Raw genomic sequence first — 22391 nt, 5'->3', positions numbered from 1 at the left:
CGTAAAGAAAATATATAAATTCGACGACTGTCAAGGTTCCTTGCGAAACAGTTTCCACATCCCCGCGATTCGCTTTTCACGTGTCTGTTGTGTATTCACCACCACCGAACGTTTGGTTGCAGGCGGAACCAGCTTTAGTATTCGCGGCCGCAGCGGACAACGCGTTCGCTACCAGTGATTCTGTGACAGTGTATCCACGTTTACCCGCCAAAATGAATAGCTACGTCAAAATTGTAAGTACTCTTTTCAGCTTTTTTATATTTGTAGTCTATTGTTTCCGTGATCTTTACATTCACAGATACCAGAATATTTTTAATCTAGTAAATACTTACTAGATTAAAAAAAACTGTGTATATTAGGTATGTTGAACTTTCAAAAATTTACGTTTAAATCATGAAATAAAAGTTGAAAGTGTGAAAAGACAAGTATTATATATTATCTGAGTTTTACATATAATTATGGATCTTTGAATAATATTTAGATGGTATTGTACGCCACATAGCGTATAAAGAAAAATTAGGTAGAAGCGTAGTTCTCAACGAAACTATTGATTTAGCATCGGCAATATTATTTTAATTATAATGAAAAACAAAAGCATCAGATACATATAAGGAAATATCCTTGGACGTAAATATCATAGCTACTAAACATACTAAATATAGTTTTAACTTTTTCAAAATGTTTTGAAATCAAAAGCGGAAAATGCCGCATACGATAATGTTATTTATTTTCTAATTGGTAAACGTCATTGTTAAAGCGAATGCAGTATAATAAAATAGAGCTCGTGACTTGGTCAAACTGGTTATTTAGAACAAATTTCTTAATACGACCGTGTAATTTAATGTAATCCGGCACTACTTCCTTAAGTCCTGTCATATTAATGATCCGAATCAGTGTTTGCGTCTGCGGCCATTAAGACCTTCGGTATCTTGATAGTGTTTAACAGACACTTTTCCTTCGTAAAATTTCAATAATAGTATAAAGAATAACAATTCTTTGAAGGCGCTACTACTGGTACAATTAAAAAAAAAATAGCATAGGCCTACGATATTATGACGCTTCGACATAATGAGAATAGAACTGCGGGGCATAGACTGTATTTAATCGCTATGTTTTTCTTTGTTTAAAGTATTAATTTCATAATTATACTGCATAGTGAACAAATAAAAGTAATTTACGAATAATTAAAACTTAAATAGCAGTGTTGGTTGACGTCTAACCCTGGATGGACTCTTTTTATCCAAGAAAATAGAAACAAAACTGTGGATTGTTACGCCACAGTTTATATTTCAATATTTATCTAACTATTATCTATAAGCTGTGTTGGTCTAGTGGCTTCAGCATGCGACTCTTATCCCTGATGTTGTAGAATCTAACACTCGCTCGTACAATGAAGGAAACCGGCTTTCCTTTGAGTCAAAAGTCGACGGCGTGTGTCAGGCACAGAGTTGATCACCTGCCTAATAGAAATGATTACGCAACAAATACAGAAATCTGATGCCCAGACCTAAAATGTAGTAGCGCCATTGGTATATATAACCTTTATTAAAAAATCTTTAACAGCTACTATGTTTCGTAGTATTAAAGAATTTTTCACCATAGGAAATATTATGATTTGATGTTATGTCAAACGTTTCTGACAGCAGTTATGCATCCGGATATGTGACATTGTAATAAATATTTTACTTGCAACTTATGTAATGCTTCGATTTCACTATGTATAGCTTTATTTCATATTCCTTTGAGGAGATCTTCAAAGTCATTCTTATTTGGTTTTAAAACATTGCGTCATTTAATATTGTACTCGTATATCGTCTGTCTTAACGAAATCTATGAATTTATACTCTGTTGGCTTTGAACAGGGACTTTTCTCGTGTGATTTTGTATAAAGCATACTTTCCGATTAAAAGTTAAATCTCTACTATTCGTATCATTAAACGTTATTATTGCGTCAACGTTGTTAATAAATAAACATTTGTTTGTGGTCTATACATATATATATATATGTATATAAATGTGTACATTCACAAATTTGGGAATTAGATCGGATACTAATAATAATGATGTGGCGCTACAACTCTAAATAGGTCTTGGCCCTGGACTACGTGCATTTCTTAGATTATTTTTTAGACAAGTAGGTACTTGTGTCTGACACATGACATCGATTTTAGGATTAGAAGTTTCCACACAATGTATGCCTTATCTGTAGGAGGAAGTGCTAATTGCGTGTGCGCAAACAGAAAAACAATATCATTGCGGCACGGCCGTGATTCGAACCCACGACATGAGGGTCGCACCCTTCCAATTGGCTCACGCTGCTTTTTAGAACGGATACTCCTATATTGATAATAAATTTAAAACAGCGTGATTTATTTGGCGTTTCTAACAAAAGAACTTATTAATTACGGCCAAGGTAAAGTTCAGTAAAACAATGTACCTGATGCTCATTACTGCTCACAGTAAGGCGTATATGCCAATTTCGTTTATAATACAATGTATTATGAACCAGAATTGTATTCACATATCTTTGGACACTTGTAGTTCCTTGATACTTCTCATGACCGAGTTACATTGGCATGTAAAAAGTGACCTTCGTTGTTCCGTGGCCTATAGGTGAATGACCTATATAGCCATCATTACGTGAGATATCTTTAAAAATTATTCAGCTAATTTGACGATTAGTACATAATTGATCTTGTCAAGGTGAACTCAGCGGTGCGTTAAAATTTGCGCTTGTAATTCGAATTAATTATAGATAATTTTGCATTGTGCTAGGACACATGTTTTCAAGTTATTTAGTTAGACACCATTTTAACTTTGCATAAAGAAATCTTCATCGCGAAATATCTGATAACGATTTCTTATTTTCGTAAGAAAACGTCGTAGTAAATTTTGAATTTTCTTTGGTAGGCATTTTTACGTTTCGATGGAAATAATATATTTGATCACAGGATATTTAGTTAACGGTATATAAATGTCTTCTATTTTTAAAATCTAACTTCTCTTATAAAAAACAAAAACTATACCCAAAAGAGGTTTTATCAATCTATCTTCTTGCATTTTATGTATTTTTGTTTCTTTATCAGTTTCAGTCGTACCAAAGAAATAACCTTAAGAACATACTTTTAACCTAATTACCCGTAAATTATCTTAAACCTTGTGTTCTTACCATGAAAAAGATATTAGTACAATAGACAAATTTTATCTAGAACATGCGACAATATAGCCTTGTAAACGTTGTGTGACCAAAATAATAGGACTTAAATGGACTTGACGACTCGTAAGATGTCGCAACACTTGTGTAATGCAGAAAGTACGAAACGTTTTAGATGACATTTTTATGTGTAGGAAGTAATATTTCGATATCTTGTTAAATACACCAGCATAATTAATGAGATAATATATTATAGTGTATGTAATCCTCCAGGTCTCGTATAGTGCGTGTTGTAAGTTTCTGACATACAGATACAGATATGTGACGTAATGGAAGGGATGCTGACGTATCCTTACAAGCATAGGGTTGATATGAGAGAGATCGTGAAGTACTAGGCTATGCTGTTATCATGTTCTGCCTAGGATTACCGGTGGTGCCGTATCGTATGCACAGTAGTGAGTCTATCGCAAAGCAGTCGGCGGGAGTGTATGGAAAACCCAGCAAAACATTTGTTGTTTTATTTACTTATTTTGATATAAATTTTAACAAAACTGAAATATTATTTGTATAAATTATTATGCAGTTTCGTAGTTGTGTTTCATATTTTTATAAAAGAAAAATGCGGTTTCTATGGAAAAACATGTTCTTGAAATTGCTATTGGCATTTTAGAAGACACGGGGGATGTCAACATACTTAATTTTAAAAGTATATAGTATTACATAAAATATGGCAAGTTTCTACATATGTCCTAAATCCATAGGTTACCTAAACATTTACTTTTTACCATCTATTTCCGCAATCTTGTTTATAATTTTAACCAAATCAGTTTGGTTTGAAGAAGAATAGTAGTTTGGAAGAGTAATTTGCATATTGATGTTATTTCTTAAACAAACTTTAAAAAGCTTTATTTCTTTCCAAGCTCGAACATTTATCAAATAGTATGATTTATAGATAGTGCATGCCGTAAATTAAAGAAATAGGAGTAAAAAATAACCCAAAAAAATAGCGATGTTGTCAAACTATATACCAAACGAATTTCGTGTCTTATACATATTCTTATAAAGATTTGTAACGACATCGTGCTATTTCTTGACATTTTTTACATTCATTATATTAACGACTGAGTTATCGTATTATTACTCGTTAAAACCTTATACAATATAATTCTCCTTAATTTTGTTGGTATTTCAATGTCATATGCCAAGAGAGTGTCAAAATCAAGATTAACGGAAGTGTATTAAGAAGTTATGTATTTCATTCAATATCCTTAGTTAATTTTATTACTTATTATATTAATTATTGCAATATTTATTTAATTGATTTTGTTTAATCTGCATTTATGTATATTAATATTGATTATTAACGTATTATAAGGCAATTTCCTTGACAAGCAGCGACTGGCTTCAGAGTGCGACTCTCATCCCTGAAGTCGTAGGTACAATCCCTGGCTGTGCACCAATGGACATGCTTTGCGCATTAATTATTCGCGCGAAAGATGAAAATATATCGTGAGGAAATCAACTTGCCCTAGACCCAGAACAAGTAGATAGCTTGAGTCAGGCACAGAAAGCTTATCACCTATTTGCCTATTAGATTGACAAATGATCATAAAACATATTCAAAACTCTGAGGCCCACACCTAAAAAGTTGAAGCGTAACTCATTTATTTGATATAATTTGGGTATAGAGATTTATACAATTATTATTTATTTGCCAACTATTCATATTAAATGCAATGTTTCGTACCACGAAACCCACACACAGTTTACACTACCGGCTACTTTATTACGTTACTTGTAGTAAACAACTTAAAAGTTTTTTTTATTAAATTGCTATGTTAACGTTTTTAACTTCTGTAATTCACAAAAGAACACTACAGTCTGAGTAATGTATCCTCCAATGGATATATAATTATGTTAATTGTGGTATCATTGAGGTGATATAAAGGATAAACAAATACACATACAGGATTAGGTATACAATTAGTCACGCAATAGTGATCTTAGTCAACCTCATTCTGTGAAATTTGTTCTGCAGATAAGCGCCTTTTGAGTAGTTTCCTTTTAAATACAATACGCACTTTAAACAAAGGTTCAATTGACTTAATCATGAATGAACACTTCCTTTTCTCAACTCCACTGGCCTTACATGTATAGGAGTCAAGGTGACTGTCCACACCGTTTTAAAGGTAAAGCCTATTGAGGCCTTGTCATTGGATAGACATTTACATACTGCGGCCTTACCCAATACATACAATTTTGTCAATAAATGCTGCGGGTCAAGATAGTTGAAATATTTTATAGTGTGTATAATAAAAACGCGCCTTACATGCAAAAGATTTTTTTATTTGTTAAACTGTAAAGTATAGAAACACCAATTCGCTTAAATGTTGAGTGCCTGTCGGGCCACACAATTTCATTTCCTTTGATACTATATAACTATTTAGAGAAGAGCTAGTTAGAATGGCATAAAAAAACCTTTTTCAGAGTAAAGCATGAATGTTAGAATGGGGTAACACAGATTATAAAAGCACCGATTTGATGAAACCACATTGTGTTTGTTAATTTAAAAACGTTTCAAACATTACTTTTTAAATTAAATTGCGTGAGAAATTTGTTATCAAATAAGCAATATAAATCGCGGAAGGCGGAAACACAGACCGGTTTGTGGGCACACGCGCGACGTATGAGAACTTGACTATGTTAATATGCGCCTGCGCCGGTGTTTCACAAACGGGCGACACCTGAAGGTCGAATATAAAATGTTGGCATGCGTAGCAATATTTATAAAATGATTTATTATATGTACAAATTTACGTTGCTCATTAAATGAATGTTAATTTACATTCATTTAAAGAAAATATATAAACTTCACGTCACCGCTTCGAATAATTTTACTTTAGTCTATTATTAAAATTCAATTTCATTATAAAATATGTCTATAATCATTTTATCACTTTTAGCTGCAATTTAGTGTTATACCATTACATTTTACAGCATGAAATTACAAGTTTATTGAGTGAGTGTTTCCCAACTAATCTATGCAAAGAAACTGTTACAAGAATTTAGCAATTACAATTTTCCAAATTAATTTATATGTCTACCCTGTCATTACAGTTTATATTAAACGTATTTATATATAAATTGCACGAGGAATACAATTTAATTCAAAAATATAAAGCAATAGTGTTTAGAAAAGTTTTAAGTTGTTGGACAGCTTGCTATTATATATATTATATATTTCGTTCCAATGCGTCGCTCGTATACAACCGCCAAGCAATGCGTTCGCCTTAGGGCATGGCTTCCCGTCATACGAGCTATTACAGACATTCGCACATGTGGACTTGAATTAATGATCGATACATGTGTTACGTAAACCAATTCGTAGATTCCGCACGTCTGCATTTTCATCTATATTTTTACTTTGTAAATTTCTGTGATACAATTTTTTTAAAAGAATTTCTTGTTTCAATCGATTTTTCACAACCTTTCTGTAAATGTATTTTGTATAAAATGTAATTTATACTACTGAAAATATGTATCAACCATAAAAAATCCGAATGCAAAAGTTCATATTAGAAGCACACTGCAATAATCGTTGTAAAGAAAACATTATTTACTATTCTATAAATAATTATTATTTATCAAATCAGTGATTGCTATGTATGTTGTTTTAATAACTATGCCCTAAAAAGGTTTGTGGTATATAATCATAACATATTTTTCCCGATTAACACATTCTCTTTAAACGGCAATTAATTAGAAAACAATTAGTGTAGCAATTAAAATAATATAATACATATCCTGCTAAGAAATGGCTTAATAACTTTAGTAAATTTCTTAGTGTATTATTATTGATAGAGGTTCTTTTCCTTTACGTTTGTAGATCTGTAGTCAAGTCGTCCTTATTTGGCAAATATAACATTTCTTTAACTGATTTCGATTGTTTTGAATGATTACAGTGTTCCATAGTAGAGTAGACTGTAGTTTCAGGCTTATTCATAAATTATATGAATCCGTATTGCGTTACTTTGTGAATATATAAAAAAACATTAATTATCTAAAGGTTGTTACCTTCAATTGTTTACTAGATAAGATACTAAAATGCGTGTTCATAGGCTGTGATGACTGCCCTATAGGCGTCCCCTGGGCTCGTTTTATAATAGAAAAAGTTTATACGTTTTAGAATATAATCACTACACATATTAATAGTATTTTTATGAGATTATGTTCTCGTTCTGTATTGAATAGAATTTGGTAGATTGTAAGTGTAATGCCGAATTATGCCTTTAGAATGGTTATATATTTATTAGATTTTCGTAATAATAGATATAATAATAATATTGGTTTGACACATAGCATATTCTTGCGAATCATGGTATGTACAATGTTAAGTTGTCATTGCTAACGCCTAGATAACGAAGGTTAAGCCTAGTAGAATACTTTGTTACCACACAACTAATAGTTTACGCCACACCTTACATATTTTAACGGGTGCTACATTTATTAACGGTTTATTTGTAGAGAGAAGATTTTTTTCCAATAGACAAAATTTTAAACTATTTTGTATATTTATTCGTTAATCTAACAGTATTATTGACTGAAGTATTTGTCTCTTACTGCGAGCAGTTTTGGACTAGTGGCTTCAGCGTACGACTGTCATCCCTGAGGTCGTATGTTCGATTCCCGGCTGTGCACTAAAGTACTCTCGTTCTATGTGCGCATTGAAAATTTGCTCGATCGGTGAAGGAAAATATCGTGAGGAAATCGGCCTGCCTTAGACCCAAAAACGTCGACGGCGTGCGTCAGTACCTAAAGTCTGATCACCTACTTGCCTATTAGATTAACAAATGATCATCAAGAAATCCAGAACTTTTTACTTGCGCCATTATTTTTTTTTATTTATCTCTTACAACATTGATAATACAATTTAACAGAGCCAAATTTGAAGTTGAATCAATACACAATTAATAATTCAGAATACGTTAAAACCCGTATGCCAAAAAAGAATTGGATTTTGATATAAAAAATTATATGGTATGGAGAATGTAAAACAAAAACTAAACTTTGGGACTATACAAAGGATATTTGTAAAACTAGAATTATAAATTAATTAACGTCATCAGCTGCAATATAGGAATAATCAATTGCACTAAGTTAAGTAATTTGTTAAACTCAATGCATTAAAGTAAATTATCGTTAAACAAAACTGTTTATCATGAGCTAGTAAAATGATACTGATTTATATCGTCTTGTTGGATATATAAAGAGTTATTATAATGAGAATACTGTTAGGATTACGCCTTGGAGCAGTCAATATGGTGAACGCATTAGAATATTACATTGTATCTGAGTAATGAAAAGGCTGGGACAAACTTGAAAAAACCTCCAAAGATATAATAAATGATACATATAACAACAAGATAAGAACAACAAGGTAAGACACACAGACAAATGAATACTTTAACTCCTAAACAATACCGCTATGGTTACGTTAATACAAACCACAACGGTTTTCTAATGTAACATATTGTGATTATATAATATTATTATGTAAAATATAGAAGAAAAAAAACTAAAACAAAAGATGAAACAGATTATGTTTTATTAAATATTTGGCCGTTAGGCTTCTGCCATATCTGATTGTGTGCTTTCTAAAGCTTTCTCCTGAGCGAATATTTTTCCATTGAACATTATTATATAACTATTTTTCTAATACTAATCGTACTTTAAACCTAGAATTGTTGACCACTCTATTTTAGTATGAAATGTAATTTAACAATAGTTGAAGGTCACTCAATGCCCTTGAGTAGATACATTTCAGATATTTAATTCGATAGTAACAATGCCACTGATATTTTTGGTGGTAAACGTTTTCATATTAACGTTCATTAATCAATATATCGAAAAGCACCATTTGGAAAAGCGTAATACTACCGAATACCAATAAAAATATACAGTTTATATATATAAAATAAATGAAAATCACTATAATAATATACATACAATTATAAGCTTGTATTGTTATAGACTTTAAGATTATACAGCGTCATGTTCGGAGTAATACGACAAAGTACGGCAAAAATTTATTGATTAAAAAGCCATGACCAGAATACATAAAAAATTTAATTTATGTCGAAGAATACTAATAACTTTATTTGGAAAATCCTTGCGTGTTATGAAATTGAAAGAACAATTAAAATAATAATAGGCTCAAGAAAACCATAATGCCTTCAATTAAATCGTAATAAATAATTCACAAGTAAAACTTGACCTACATATTATTCTTTCACAATAACTAATATGCGGAAATCCGGTGCATGTGAGATTTATTACTATGACAAATTATGTTATGACAGTTCATTAAGATTTCTGCTTATTAATATTTGGCGTTTGCGTCGAACAAAGCCTAGAGAGAATGTAAATGTACTAAGTTTCTTTTGTTTTCTCAAAGAGTGCGTAACAGACAAAGCTGTATTTTACCCACTCAGACTTCGTTAGTATTATAAGCGTGACGATTACCTCAATGCCTCGAGAGCGTTGCCAGATGCAGGCAGTCTCTTCAGCATTTACATTACATGGCATTAATTAAGCAAGAGATACGTATTGATTCTTCTTTTCTAATACGGATTGATAATAAACAGTAATCAGTATATCAGGGGCCCAATCCACATAGCGTATTAACATCGCAGCAAGATCTGTTATTGAATTCTTCATTAAGCCCCTTATCGATTTAAATTCGCTGTAAATTCTTTGAGGAGATAAAATGTTTCTCGTAAACTTCTGTCAGTCTTTAACTAATCGAGTATTAAAATTTAAGTGAGTTGTATTGCTCTTTAAATATAACTAGGTAATTGTTTGTATTAGTAGATATTTTGATGTTCTTTTCTGTTAAAAGATATATTACTGCTACCTGTTAATTCCGGATTTAGTCAGTTATGATCGCCATCTATTTTATTTTACAATATACAAGGAACTAATACAACACCTAGCTCCATATGTAATGATACAATTGTATAATTACAAATTAAATGCTAAGCTTTTATCAGCGGGTGAAATGGTGAAATACTCTCATATTATAGTTAGAACAAAAATCAAGTACGATGCATCGAATCGCTTATAATATAATTTGATATTTATGATAAGTATAAATATAATTTCGTTCGTTTAAGTGCTATTTTAATGAATGTTACCCAAGAACCACATTTGTATAGGCTTAGTACAGGGTTAATAATAATTATTGCTATAAATTATAATTGGTTTTGGGTAAATGTTATTATTTTATGTTCGATATAAATTACAAAGATATTACAATAATATATTATTATGTATTTGATTACTTTTATTCTATAAATACATAAAAAAGGCTTTATCAACAAAAAAAAAATAGTTCTGTAGTCGTAGTATTAGTTAATAAATATTTTTTTACTATACAGACGTTATGCCGGAACCTCACCTGACATGCAATTTGAAGATCACGTATGTCTATGGTAGTAGGTTCCCTATTTAACTATTTGCAGTAGCCCATTATATATTCTGGGCAATATTGAAAGACCCCGGGGCTTTCACTTTTTCGCCGTTGGATCCAAATCGTTCAGTGCACTTAAGGCAAAAGGTAAAAAGAGTCAACGTTTTGGATTCATATCGGGAGGGAAATAACGCTTTATTTTGATTCTGTAATTTCCCTAACAGTCCCCGTAATAAAATATAGCTTGGTGTCACACCAAACTCGCCTATTCGTGTTTTTTTGATGATATCTTTACTTCAATAATACTATCAATAATCAATGTTTTGACAATATTTATTAACTTATGATCCATATTATTACTTCCTAATATACATGAATAAGGATACGCAGTGTTTATAGAGTATCTTCTTGATTCGTGTCGGACTTCAAGATTTACTTGATAGTCTGATGCAATATCTTGCATGCGCCTATTGTAGTTAGTAGCCATTTCTCTGTTAGTTTTGTAACAGTTACAGCTTCCTATGCACATTGCGTTGAATATTTAATAGACCATTTTGTAATGTTGCTGTATACATTTTATCAGCTGTCAGAAAGTAATATTTTCTACGTAATTTACATTGTGAAACAGTTTTAAGAGTTAATTATCGCGTACTTTGATAGTTTATTTATTGATTTAAATAGGCGTAGTAAAGGGAATAGAGCGAAAAATATCATTCTGGTATTTGAACAAATAATATAAAAAAAGTTTATCAACATTTTTAGTGACGTTTTCGGCATTTGAGTATTGTTATGGTTTTCAATATTAAATCATTAAATCTCTTTTATTTAATGCGCAACGCAAATTTTCAAAAATAACAATTAATTAAAATTTATGGCATACTCGTATAGCTTATATATGTTAAACTTAAATTCGAATATAATTAAAAAAAATTGTCTTACTAAATATAGAAATTATAATATGATATCTTTGATACATAACGTAGGGTAAAAATCAATAAATTGTTTGACACACGGGTGTAAAACTTAGGGAAAAGTCTCGTATCTGAACACCGCTCTTAGAGTCAAGCTTAGCGCGAAGTATGACTCCCATATGTCAATGATTATGACATACGAAAGTTTTTGTTCACCCTGAATCTTAGAATCGTTTACTAAATTGCATTAAAGATATAAAAATAATACTTTCTATAAGTTATACATAATATAATCTTGAAACAGTTAATTTCTTTGAGAATATTTTAATGTTAGTTACTATCCTTGTTTTATGTATTGACATTATAAACTAGTTATGTTAATCGGCTTTGGATTGTTTAAAATCTTTGGTATCAACTAACTTTGGCATTCAAATATTAACTGCATTTCCTTATTCGTTGATTTTATCATATTTCGATATCAAAGTAAGTATAGAGTAATTTATAAGAAAAATTAAAAGATTATGGTTTTATAAAGTCATTTTTTGTAATTGAAATATAAAATAATTTGGTTGAATTGCAATAGTACTTTAAAATTTAGATGTTTTCAATTTTATTTCATTGTACAAAATGCGTACCTGACAGAGGTTGTCTTATATTATATACACGTCTTAAATACAATAGAAACACCTTACTGTAAATCTAAACCTCCTAAAAATTGTTATTGAACTCCTCCCAAAACATTTCAGATGTTTGACAATTTGAATAAATAATTTATATTTAAATAAAAGATTCCATTGCTAAAATTTAATTTTAAAACAGTGACTCCGACTTCTTTAATAAAAAATATACTTGGGTTAGATCCTACGAAAAAGGAAATCTCCTGAACCATCTTTTAAATGTTAATAGTTTCATAAGAATTCAATAGATGGCGTTGAATGCAACCATGTGGTGATGCACGGTTGATTCGCTTTCCATTCATGCACTCGTAAGCATTTCATGGCATGCATACAAAATTCGTCCCTTGACCGGCATCTAAATTCATGCTATGCCTTTGACCAATGTTGGGTATTTACCTGAATGGAATTAATATTTTTCTATACAAATATTTGGACCAAGTAGTCTCTAGATATGGTGGGTTCACCTTCTTAAAGGCCGGGGTCCATTTTTAGTAGTTTTATAGAATAGTAGTAAATAATTTAACTTTCTAAAGCGGTGGATTGCTCAATTCAAAGTCACAAACAAATTTACAAGAATATTATTGTGTTATTATTTGTATTAAAGTTGTCGTTGTCGGTGACATATATTAATTTAAAAAATCTTACACCAATAAAAATATTATCAATATATTTTAACTACATATTTCCGTAGTAAGGGATAATTTCGTAAATACGGCACCTTTCACGTCTGCTATAAGAAACGTAATAATAGGTCTTGTTCATTCCTTTTCCTATGACTCAAACAGATGTCGAATTCAGATAATAAGATAAGAATTCAAATAGTACACTTAAGCATTTATGCTTATTACCGGCACATACATACTATGTTATCCTGATTGGTTTATAACAATACTTTTAGTTGACGGTACCTATATTTCATACATTAATTTTTCTCACCTAATCCTTTTCATAGATTTAAATCAGGTCGGATTATATTTTAATTTTCAACTAGATTATAAACCTTTATAATAAATGTATAGTCGTTTATGAATACGGGTGTAACTTGTAAGCCCTTATATTGTAGTAATTGTTTTAAACAAGGATTACTACGTAAGCGTCCTTGCTGGGATGCCGGACTAGAATGTACGTTGAAGAATTTATGAAAATGATTACTTAACAAAACCTTGTTCTAGTAAAGGATAACAAGCTAACTATCATCGTTATGAGGCGAACGGTTCGAAAGTAATCCGTGTAGCGTGTTTGTTTATTCTCTGGTTCAAATAGTTCAAATCACGGATTGAATAATCAAGGATGGAAATATAGTCATCGCGTATAAAGCATGTTTGCTCTCACTTGTTTTGAATATGAGTGAAAGAAAGAAGTGAATTTTAACGATGACTTTTGAAACAACGGCTTTAAGTTGCTGTCACCAGCAACACTGTTGTTTAGTGGACCCATACCATCTTTTCACACTTGTTAAGTGTCTGATGAGAGTTTGATTGAATCTCAGTTTATGAATAAGCGGGTAATTTATATACTGATTTAGTTCTACTAAAATTTATCTTAAACTTTTTGATTGAAAATATGCTGGAAAGCTTGGTTACAAAAAAGACTTACGATGGGATATTTACAAGAATACTAATGTAACAATTCAACAAAGCTGTTCATTGAACCTTTCTCAGGCTATAATACAATACAAGGTATATATATACAAGAATAATAACAAGTTACCGGTTCTTCATTAGATTGCCCTGGGACGAGCCTGATATTCAGTAAATTATTGCAATAGAACAACAGTATCAACATTCTAATACCGATTGCTTGAGGCACGTTTGAAGTTTACAATTTCTGTATATTAATTTTGAACCAGAAATAATGTAATATAGTTCAGAATTAAACCAAAATTTGGTTCAAACTCACACGTCTATTTTTTATAGCCATTATAGCAGTTGAAACTTAAAGACAAAGTTAAAACTATGTAATGAATGATGTAACGTAGCCTTACAAACATAACACATTCAAAAAGTTAAAGTGGAATTGGGCAGGACATATTGCCAGTGGAAGGATTTTGGAGGAGTTCTTTACTCCGTCGGAGTTCGTGTACCAATGTTAAATATAACGATGGACTGAATATAATCTTGATTATGTAGTACTCGCATACAGACTATTTAATTTTTTAATTATTATGGCTCCTTTGTTGAGTTCAAAGCAATATTTCAAAGATACTTAGGTCTTAAGATTGAATGCTTAAGATATTTTAATTAATAGACTGCGTAATTCAAGTTTATATGTATTATTTATTTATTATAAATAAGGTCACACAATGTCTATAACCTTACATATAGCATTATTGTACGAGCAGATTTTTATTCCTTAGCGCCGCGGTTACCAAATGTCAACCCAGAAGTAATTTAATTTACAGTAACCGCTATGTGGAACCAGCTGCCCACTGAAGTATTTCCGAACCAATTCGACATAGGGTACTTCAAGAAACGATCGTACAAATTCTTAAAAGGCCGGCAACGCGCTCGCGAGCCTTCTGGTATTGAGAGTGTCCATGGGCGGCGGTAACACTTAACATCAGACGAGCCTCATGCGTCCTATTTTATTAAAAACCAATTAATAGTCATTGAAATATTATACGTGAGCGTCAATGCGAGCCAACTGAACCTAAACTGAAGCGCGTCAATATTTTTATGGAACAGGGGCAAACAGGCAAGAGGTTTATTTTAAGTAATACTGCCGCCCATGGACACACTCATTACCAGAGGGCTCGCGAGTGCCTTGCCGGACTTTTAAGAATTTGTTCGCCCTTTTCTTGAAGTGAAATTGATTCGGAAATCCTTCAGTGGACAGCTCCTTCCACATAGCGGTGGTGCGCGGCATAAATTGTTGTAAAACGCTCAGTTAATGAAGGGTGGACGTCGAGGTGATACGGGTGGAATTTCGTATTCTGCCATGTCCGATGATGAAACTCTATACGGAGACATCGAGGTGATCGCATTTCTCCTTCATTAAATTTTATTTTATAAAATTATTAATAGACCCTCCTTATATAGACACTTGTCACGGAGAAGTCTGCTCTTCCTACCACAACTACATTCATATTAAAGAGACAAACGTTGAAACTACACACAAACAAGAGTTAAAAAAAACTACTCCTACAATTAAAACTCTGTAAAGACTCGCTATATCGACAAGAGATGGGTATCTCTATTCCCGAAAAAAATTTATATGTCTTTATAGAAAAAGCTTGCGGGAGCTTAGTAAAGTTTTTCCTCCGCATTGCATAGAATGCAAGCGATGTATGACTAATGCATACAAGTGGCCCGCCTTCATACGAACCTTAGCTGAGGTCACATATCAAGTTCAGCAACCGTTTCGGTGCAACCAGTTATGTTAAGTTCAGCAATTGTTTCATTTACACAATACAAGCGACTTTTCACGCACGGGTGTAATAAATTAAACCCAACATGACCTAAAAAAAAACCTAACCTAAAAATTTGTTTATGTAAGTCGCTTTTCTTTCTTTCCATGACATTTAAAAACAAAAATTATAAAGGCAATCTTATTTTTATGGCTAAGAATTTAAGTGACTAATCGGCTGATATCAGATACAACAACAAAAGATTCAATGAAAAGATTTTTCAAATAAATTTTATCAATCAGCCCAATTTCGACAAAATCTAATACCAGGCAGGCCGGGAGGCTGTAATTTTAGTTGACTAAATAATATTTTTTTTATCTGTTACGTGAATTTTTTTAATCTTTTCTCTATAAATTTTAATAAAATTACAAGATCTGACTTACCTTCATAAATTAACCCAAACAATGACGTAATAATTAACTATGTTAAGAATTGTGCGACATTCTTATATAAATCACGGCTTGTAATTTATGATGAATTTGATTATAATTATTTTCGCGTAGGACTACACGAGCAAATAATATTCTATCTTTCGCGGTAAATTAGATTAACATTTGTACTCCACCTTGTACAGAAACAGGGAACACAGTATGTAAAATCATAAATTAAACATAAACTAGATTTTCCGATAAATATAACAAACTAATATACAATTTTCCTACATAATAATGAGTAATAATTTAAATTAAAGCAAATTTAAAAAGTTTGGTCCCTGTGCCAGTGTACCTTTAACGCTGGCAGCATTAAGATTATAATATATAATTAGTACGTAAACAATTTATTTACTCACTTATTGAATAAAAATAACTATATTTAATTACATCGTTAGAAAGTATCATTTACATCACACCTTAAACAATTGAATACAACAAGATGAAGAGATGCCGTTAAAAGATTTCATATCGTGTTGATTTATACTATCCTTAGACTAAACTATCGTTTGTGCTAAAGGTAAAATTGATGACCACAGCCAATTTTACAAACTACATTGGTTTTTTTACTGGTAATCCATACAAAAATACTGATATATAGCACATACTTAGTTTGTTAAAGTTTCTAGTATCTCTGTAATTTTTGTGTTCAAGAACATTACTTAAAACAGGTTTATTATTTTCTCGGGAACAGAGTAAAGATTTCACAAGAGTAATCAACGAAATAGAAAGGTACAAACATTTCCAATAATCCTTCGGCAAGACTATAAATCTTTAAAGCAACAATTTGATTTATTGTCTTATCAAAATGTTCTTGAGATAGGCTTTAGTTAAAACGTGTACACGTAAATGAAATTACGTAAACGCTTTAAGTCGATCTAAGTTAGCATATCGCGAAATCTAGCCTTATTATTATATTTGCTTAAAACATTATTCAATGTTGTGCATCTCAGTAGTTCATTTATAAATATATATTCACTATGTATGCTTTTTCCAAATCACTTCCTTGCGCGCTCTGAGCTACAATATTTTAGCAAACATACATCATCTTTTATTGTATTACATCGTCAAATATAAATGACATAAAGAAACGTCATATTTACAGATATAAGTACAACCTTCCTTCCTTGTATTCCTGGGAACTCTTTAGTGATGATTGATTCTACAACTACTTGTGACAAAAAATAAATTAAAACAAAATTATTATTTTTTTTAAATTTTCAGAGGAAATATAAATTTGTTGATACATAATATCATAGTAATAATATTAAAAAATAAATTTAGAACCTAACCTCGCTCTAGCTTTTCCTTTTTTCTAGGTGATACTTTATTTTCATTGTAATGAGTTTTTCAACACTTGCAACATTTTTATTTAAAATCTAGATCAAAGATAACAATAACGTATTTTTTTAAATTTCAATCAGTATAAAAAAAATTGTTTCTCTATTTTTTCAGGCCTTAGTATTATGCGGGTGCCTCGCGTTAACATCAGCGCAGTTTAATTATGGTTTCGGTAATGGTTACCTCGGTAGCTTCGGCGGTGGATATACTGGTCTTTCAGCGAGGGATCCCAGAGCGAATACTGGTATGTATGATTTAAATATAAGGCAGGATGTTTTCATGATGCGATTGTGCTCTTTATTAAAATAGCTTCGAACGACTGAACACTTATTTTTTACAATATCGAAACATCAAGCTAATAGTAAAACAATATTTGAGATCGCTTCAGTATTATCTAGTTCATCCGTTATAAATATACAAAAAACAGAAATCTTTCGTATATGTATTATGTATACGTTATGGCCGGCAACGCACTTGCGAGCCTTTCGGCTATGTGAGTGACCGCAATGGGTAATGGCAATGGGCGGTGGTATCACTATCAGGAGAGCCTCCAGCCGGGTTGCCTCCTATTACATAAAAAAAATACCTTAGTTTTCGCTTAAGATATACTATAATAGTTTAAAAAGGACTCCGAAGGTATTTGATAAATATCGTCGATATTAGGGATTTAATATTTAAATACTAACTTAATATTTTTAGAGCAGTGTAGGCGTAGTGGCTACAGCGTGCGACTCTCATCCCTGAGGTCGTAGGTTCGATCCCCGGCTGTGCACCAATTGATTTTCTTTCTATGTGCGCATTTAACATTAGCTAGAACGGTGAAGGAAAACATCGTGAGGAAACCGGCTTGCCTTAGACCCAAAAAGGCGGCGGCGTGCGTCAGGCACAGAAGGCCGATCACCTACTTGCCAATTCGATTAACAAATGATCATGAAACAGATACAGCAAATCTGAGGCCCAAACCTAAAAAGGTTGTAGCGCCATTGATCTTTGTTTTAAACTCAATAATTACTTGAAAAATAAATACTTCAATATATCTATTTTAAAGAATCAATAAATTACAAACATTCATAAATTGTTACGTGAACCGGAAATGTGTTTATGCCTTTGCTAATAGCCTAACTCGAATTGACCACAAGACAATGAGTCCACATTGCAACAGTGTTGCAAAATGCTTTCAACACTGCGGGCACTGTTTTCAAGGAATCCTTTTTAATTAGAAATTATACTTCCTATGTGCAATTGATGTGTGTCTACCAAATGTAGGTTTAGTTAATTATAAATCTTATTATATTTTCAGTGAAAGTATTTATTTATTTATTTATTTATTTACACTTCGTTACACTACAAAATAAAAATAAAAATTAACATAATTAAATCAAAAGGAGGGCAACTGGCGGCCTTATCGCTTACGAGCGATCTCTTCCAGGCAACCACTGTGAGTAAAGAAAAAAAAATAAATGTATTAAATAAGATAGGCAAGTAGTGCAAAATACATGTAATACACAGTTATTAAACAAAACTAAACAGGAATAAAATATTAAAGATACATTAAAGAGTAAAAAGACACATAAATCACGATAATTTAAGATAAGTCTCACGTCAGTTAGTAGTTAGTAAGAAAGTTCGGGATACGATGTGGACAGGTAATGTTTGTACAGAAGAAATTTAAAGGAAGATAAAGAAGGAGCTAAGCGAATAGGGACGGGAAGTGAATTCCATAGCCTAACTGCGGAGACCTTAAAGGAATCGCCAAGAAAGGAGGAGTTATGAGATGGGATTTCAAGGGTATAATTTTCGGAAGAGCGTAAGCTATAGTTATGGGCTCCCAAAAAATTGAAATCATTTTTGAGATAGGAAGGAGTTTTAGGGTTGAACAGGATGGAATATAGGAGATGAAGAACATGAGCATCGCGTCGCTGACGAATTGGCAACCAGCCTAGCCGCTTACGGAACGCAGAGATATGATCGTACTTTCTTAGACCGAATATAAATCTGATACAGAAATTTTGGAGACGATCCAGTCTATTTAGCAATTCCTCGTTAAGATCGGAGGAGCAGGAATCGGCGTAGTCCAGTAAAGGCAGGAGGAGAGATTGCGCCAGTGAGGTTTTGGTACTAAAAGGAAGAAAATTACTAAGACGTCGAAGGATACTGGAGGCACCGTATAGTATGTAAATAATAATAATTTAATTTATTAATAGATTTAAAAATGATCATATATTTTTTCACTGTCATAAACTGAGATAATTCATAAATAATTATTTTTAAAATCTTCACAATATGGATAAATTTAATCATGGATGCGCTAGTACTTCCAAATGTCAAAAACGATAATTTTGGGATCGAACTCTTTACTAAGTATTTTAAAGTAATATTTTACTTACAAATTATATTTCGTCTTTTACCTAATAAAAGCAGTGTTGGCCTAGCAGTGTTAAATCCAAAAATCGAAGACCTGTTGACTATGTTTCTCGAACGCATAGATATTCCATTCGTTTGGTATAGAATGTATTCTCACTATTTCGTAAAATAGCGAAAAATTTTATATAAAAGGAAATTTGTTATACACATAATGTTCGTGATTCCGTTTCATTCCAAATACGATCAGTACATAACAATAATAAATATTGGTATTTTTTTCAATAACAATTTTATTTTAATATAAGTAAAAAAAATGTTATAATTCTTTGTTAATAGAATTTGTTCGTACTAAAGGTGACCCGAGTAACGGATTATAGTCTAAGTTATAATTAATACCAAAATATGAAGTTATTGACAAGGGTAGGGTGCTAAGAGCATAAAGACAAATTCATGCTTCGTCAAGCAAATACTGTGGTTTAACAAGTGCTCAAAACAGAATTACACTTCGATAATTACGATTTAATTTGATAAGTTTTTTGTAGTAAGTTTTATGATAACATTATACTAAAACTTAATGTCTATTACACTTAACTGGAGCAATGGTAGCCAATTGCGATTCTTCAAAACTCAGTTGTACAACATTTTATTGTTCATTTTTCATATGGAATTGTTTAATTAATCAGATTTTTTTCTATCTTTTTCTTTTGGTGCCGTTATCTAACTGAAGGTTGGCCGTCAGTCTCGTGAAGCGTGTCTTGTCCTGTACCAGATGCAGCAACTTTTTCACAGTCGCAATACCGCAATAGTCGAAGCTTTTTTCCTCCTACTCCTTTTCTATATGAACATTTTATACTTGCTTTTGAGGACTCCAATATGTTTCAGACATCGGTCTGAATTATGAAAAAAATAAAGATGCAAACTGAGGCCAAGACTGTAGGGACTGAGCACAATATATTCTTATTAGTTTTTATTCTTGAATAATTACAACAAAAACTGTTTTTACGTTTGTAGCAAGATTAAATCTATAATAGATTAAAACTGCGACGTACATAATACGTTTAACAAATACACACACGCGTAGATAACACGCCATTAATGTTTAAAAGGTTTCACAATAAAGTTCAAGATAACATCACCTTAATTGTTAAAAGTAAGTTTAATTGAGGTATCACGTGACCATGTGACTTCAATGTCATTTTGTAATCAGTAATAACGAAGGGCGTTATAGGTATATTTATGATAAATGTTTTTAGATATTTTAAAATCATACCTTTCTTAAAAAGCTTTGTAGCAATTACAATTTTAATTATAAAACGCTAATAAAGATCTATTTGTAACAATTAATTATTATTTTACTTAAGTCTCGTTGCGTGTTTCGTTCGTTGTTCTTTAACTTCATATGTTTTTTACTGCCCGCATCGACAATCCTGGTATAAGTATTTTGGTGCCATATTAGAACAAGGATTTTCTTTATCTGAGATTTACCAATTTAATTTCTTTTAGACTTCTGTAAACTTACGGATATCAAGGCGTAAAGTACTCATTATCTTTAAGAAAAAAAACTTGTAATACAAACAATTTTAAACTTAACTTAGGTACATTTAATCTATATCGAATTTAAAATATATGATTTTTGTTTAATTAAAACTCGATTACATACAATAATCATTTAAATCGTTTTCACTTACACTAAGTTATACTATAAAAGCAGAATTTAATGTAAAACATATCTTTATTGGCCTATTGCCAACTGTGACGACCTTGATGAAATTGTACATTCATTATTAATGGCTTTAATTAATTCTTACCAATTATTAAATTTACTTTTAAATATTAATTTAATTTTGTATAATAGTAACAAGTGATGTGTTGCTGATTTCTAGCCAGGCATTGATTTACAAAGATATCAGATGTCTTAGATATTTTCAAAAATTTTTGTTAAATTGACAGGTTCTTCCTGCCAGTTCACTCCGTTAGTAAACCGCAAACAATTGCAATGTGTCGTCGGGAACCTAATAGCCGATATATATGTCGCAGCTAATTAGTTTAATTAGCCGTTCAATTAACAGCCTAGCCTTTGAACTAAACGGCGCCGTTTAACTAACGGCCTGAAAGATATTCAGCCGTAGCGTTTGTTACAACATTTAATAAACTGGCTGGCTAATGCTTGGGCCATTCGTACGATAGGGTCATTATTTGGCAGAAATAAAAAAAAATATTAAACATATGACATAAAATATATTTCTTTTAAAATTATATTGCTGAAGTCAAATTCACATTATTGTCACTACACTCTTGCATTGTACTTGTTGTTTTTCATGAAACTTTGGAAAACACCATCAAAGTAGTGGTTTGCCGACGCCATATTGACAGTTGAAAGAGTTTCGTTTCGAGTTTGAGAGTGGCAGAATGTGGAATTAAATTTAAATGAACAGTCAACATACTAGGCCATTATGAAAGTCGTCGATCCAAGTCATTTGCCTAGCTGTTTAATCAACTGGCTGAACATCTTTCAGGCCGCTAGTTAAACGGCTAGGCTGTTAATTGAATGGCTGATTAAGCTTGTTCGTTGCGACATATATACATAAAATCAATGCGTGGCAATCGCCTGAGCCTTTAATATTATTTGTTTATAGAAA

The 22391-nt window shown here is 31.6% G+C and overlaps 1 protein-coding gene across 2 annotated transcripts in view; it reads left to right on the top strand.

Annotated features, from left to right (window-relative positions):
• LOC123717562 overlaps positions 1-22391 on the top strand; it is a 33706-nt gene that overhangs the window by 202 nt on the left and 11113 nt on the right. The window contains exons 2-3 of one of the 2 annotated variants that reach the window (XM_045673627.1): positions 123-233; positions 17503-17632. In XM_045673627.1, coding sequence (XP_045529583.1) covers positions 213-233; positions 17503-17632 — 151 coding nt within the window. In that variant the 5' untranslated portion in view covers positions 123-212. Of the gene's footprint in view, positions 1-5; positions 234-17502; positions 17633-22391 lie in introns of those variants that run through there. The other variant, XM_045673628.1, reaches the window with a different exon arrangement.

The sequence above is a fragment of the Pieris brassicae genome, chromosome 12, assembly GCF_905147105.1.
Source record: "Pieris brassicae chromosome 12, ilPieBrab1.1, whole genome shotgun sequence".
Lineage (NCBI taxonomy): Eukaryota > Metazoa > Arthropoda > Insecta > Lepidoptera > Pieridae > Pieris > Pieris brassicae.
The sequence above is the reverse complement of the archived record's forward strand: the minus strand, read 5'-3'. Positions and strand labels throughout refer to the sequence as shown.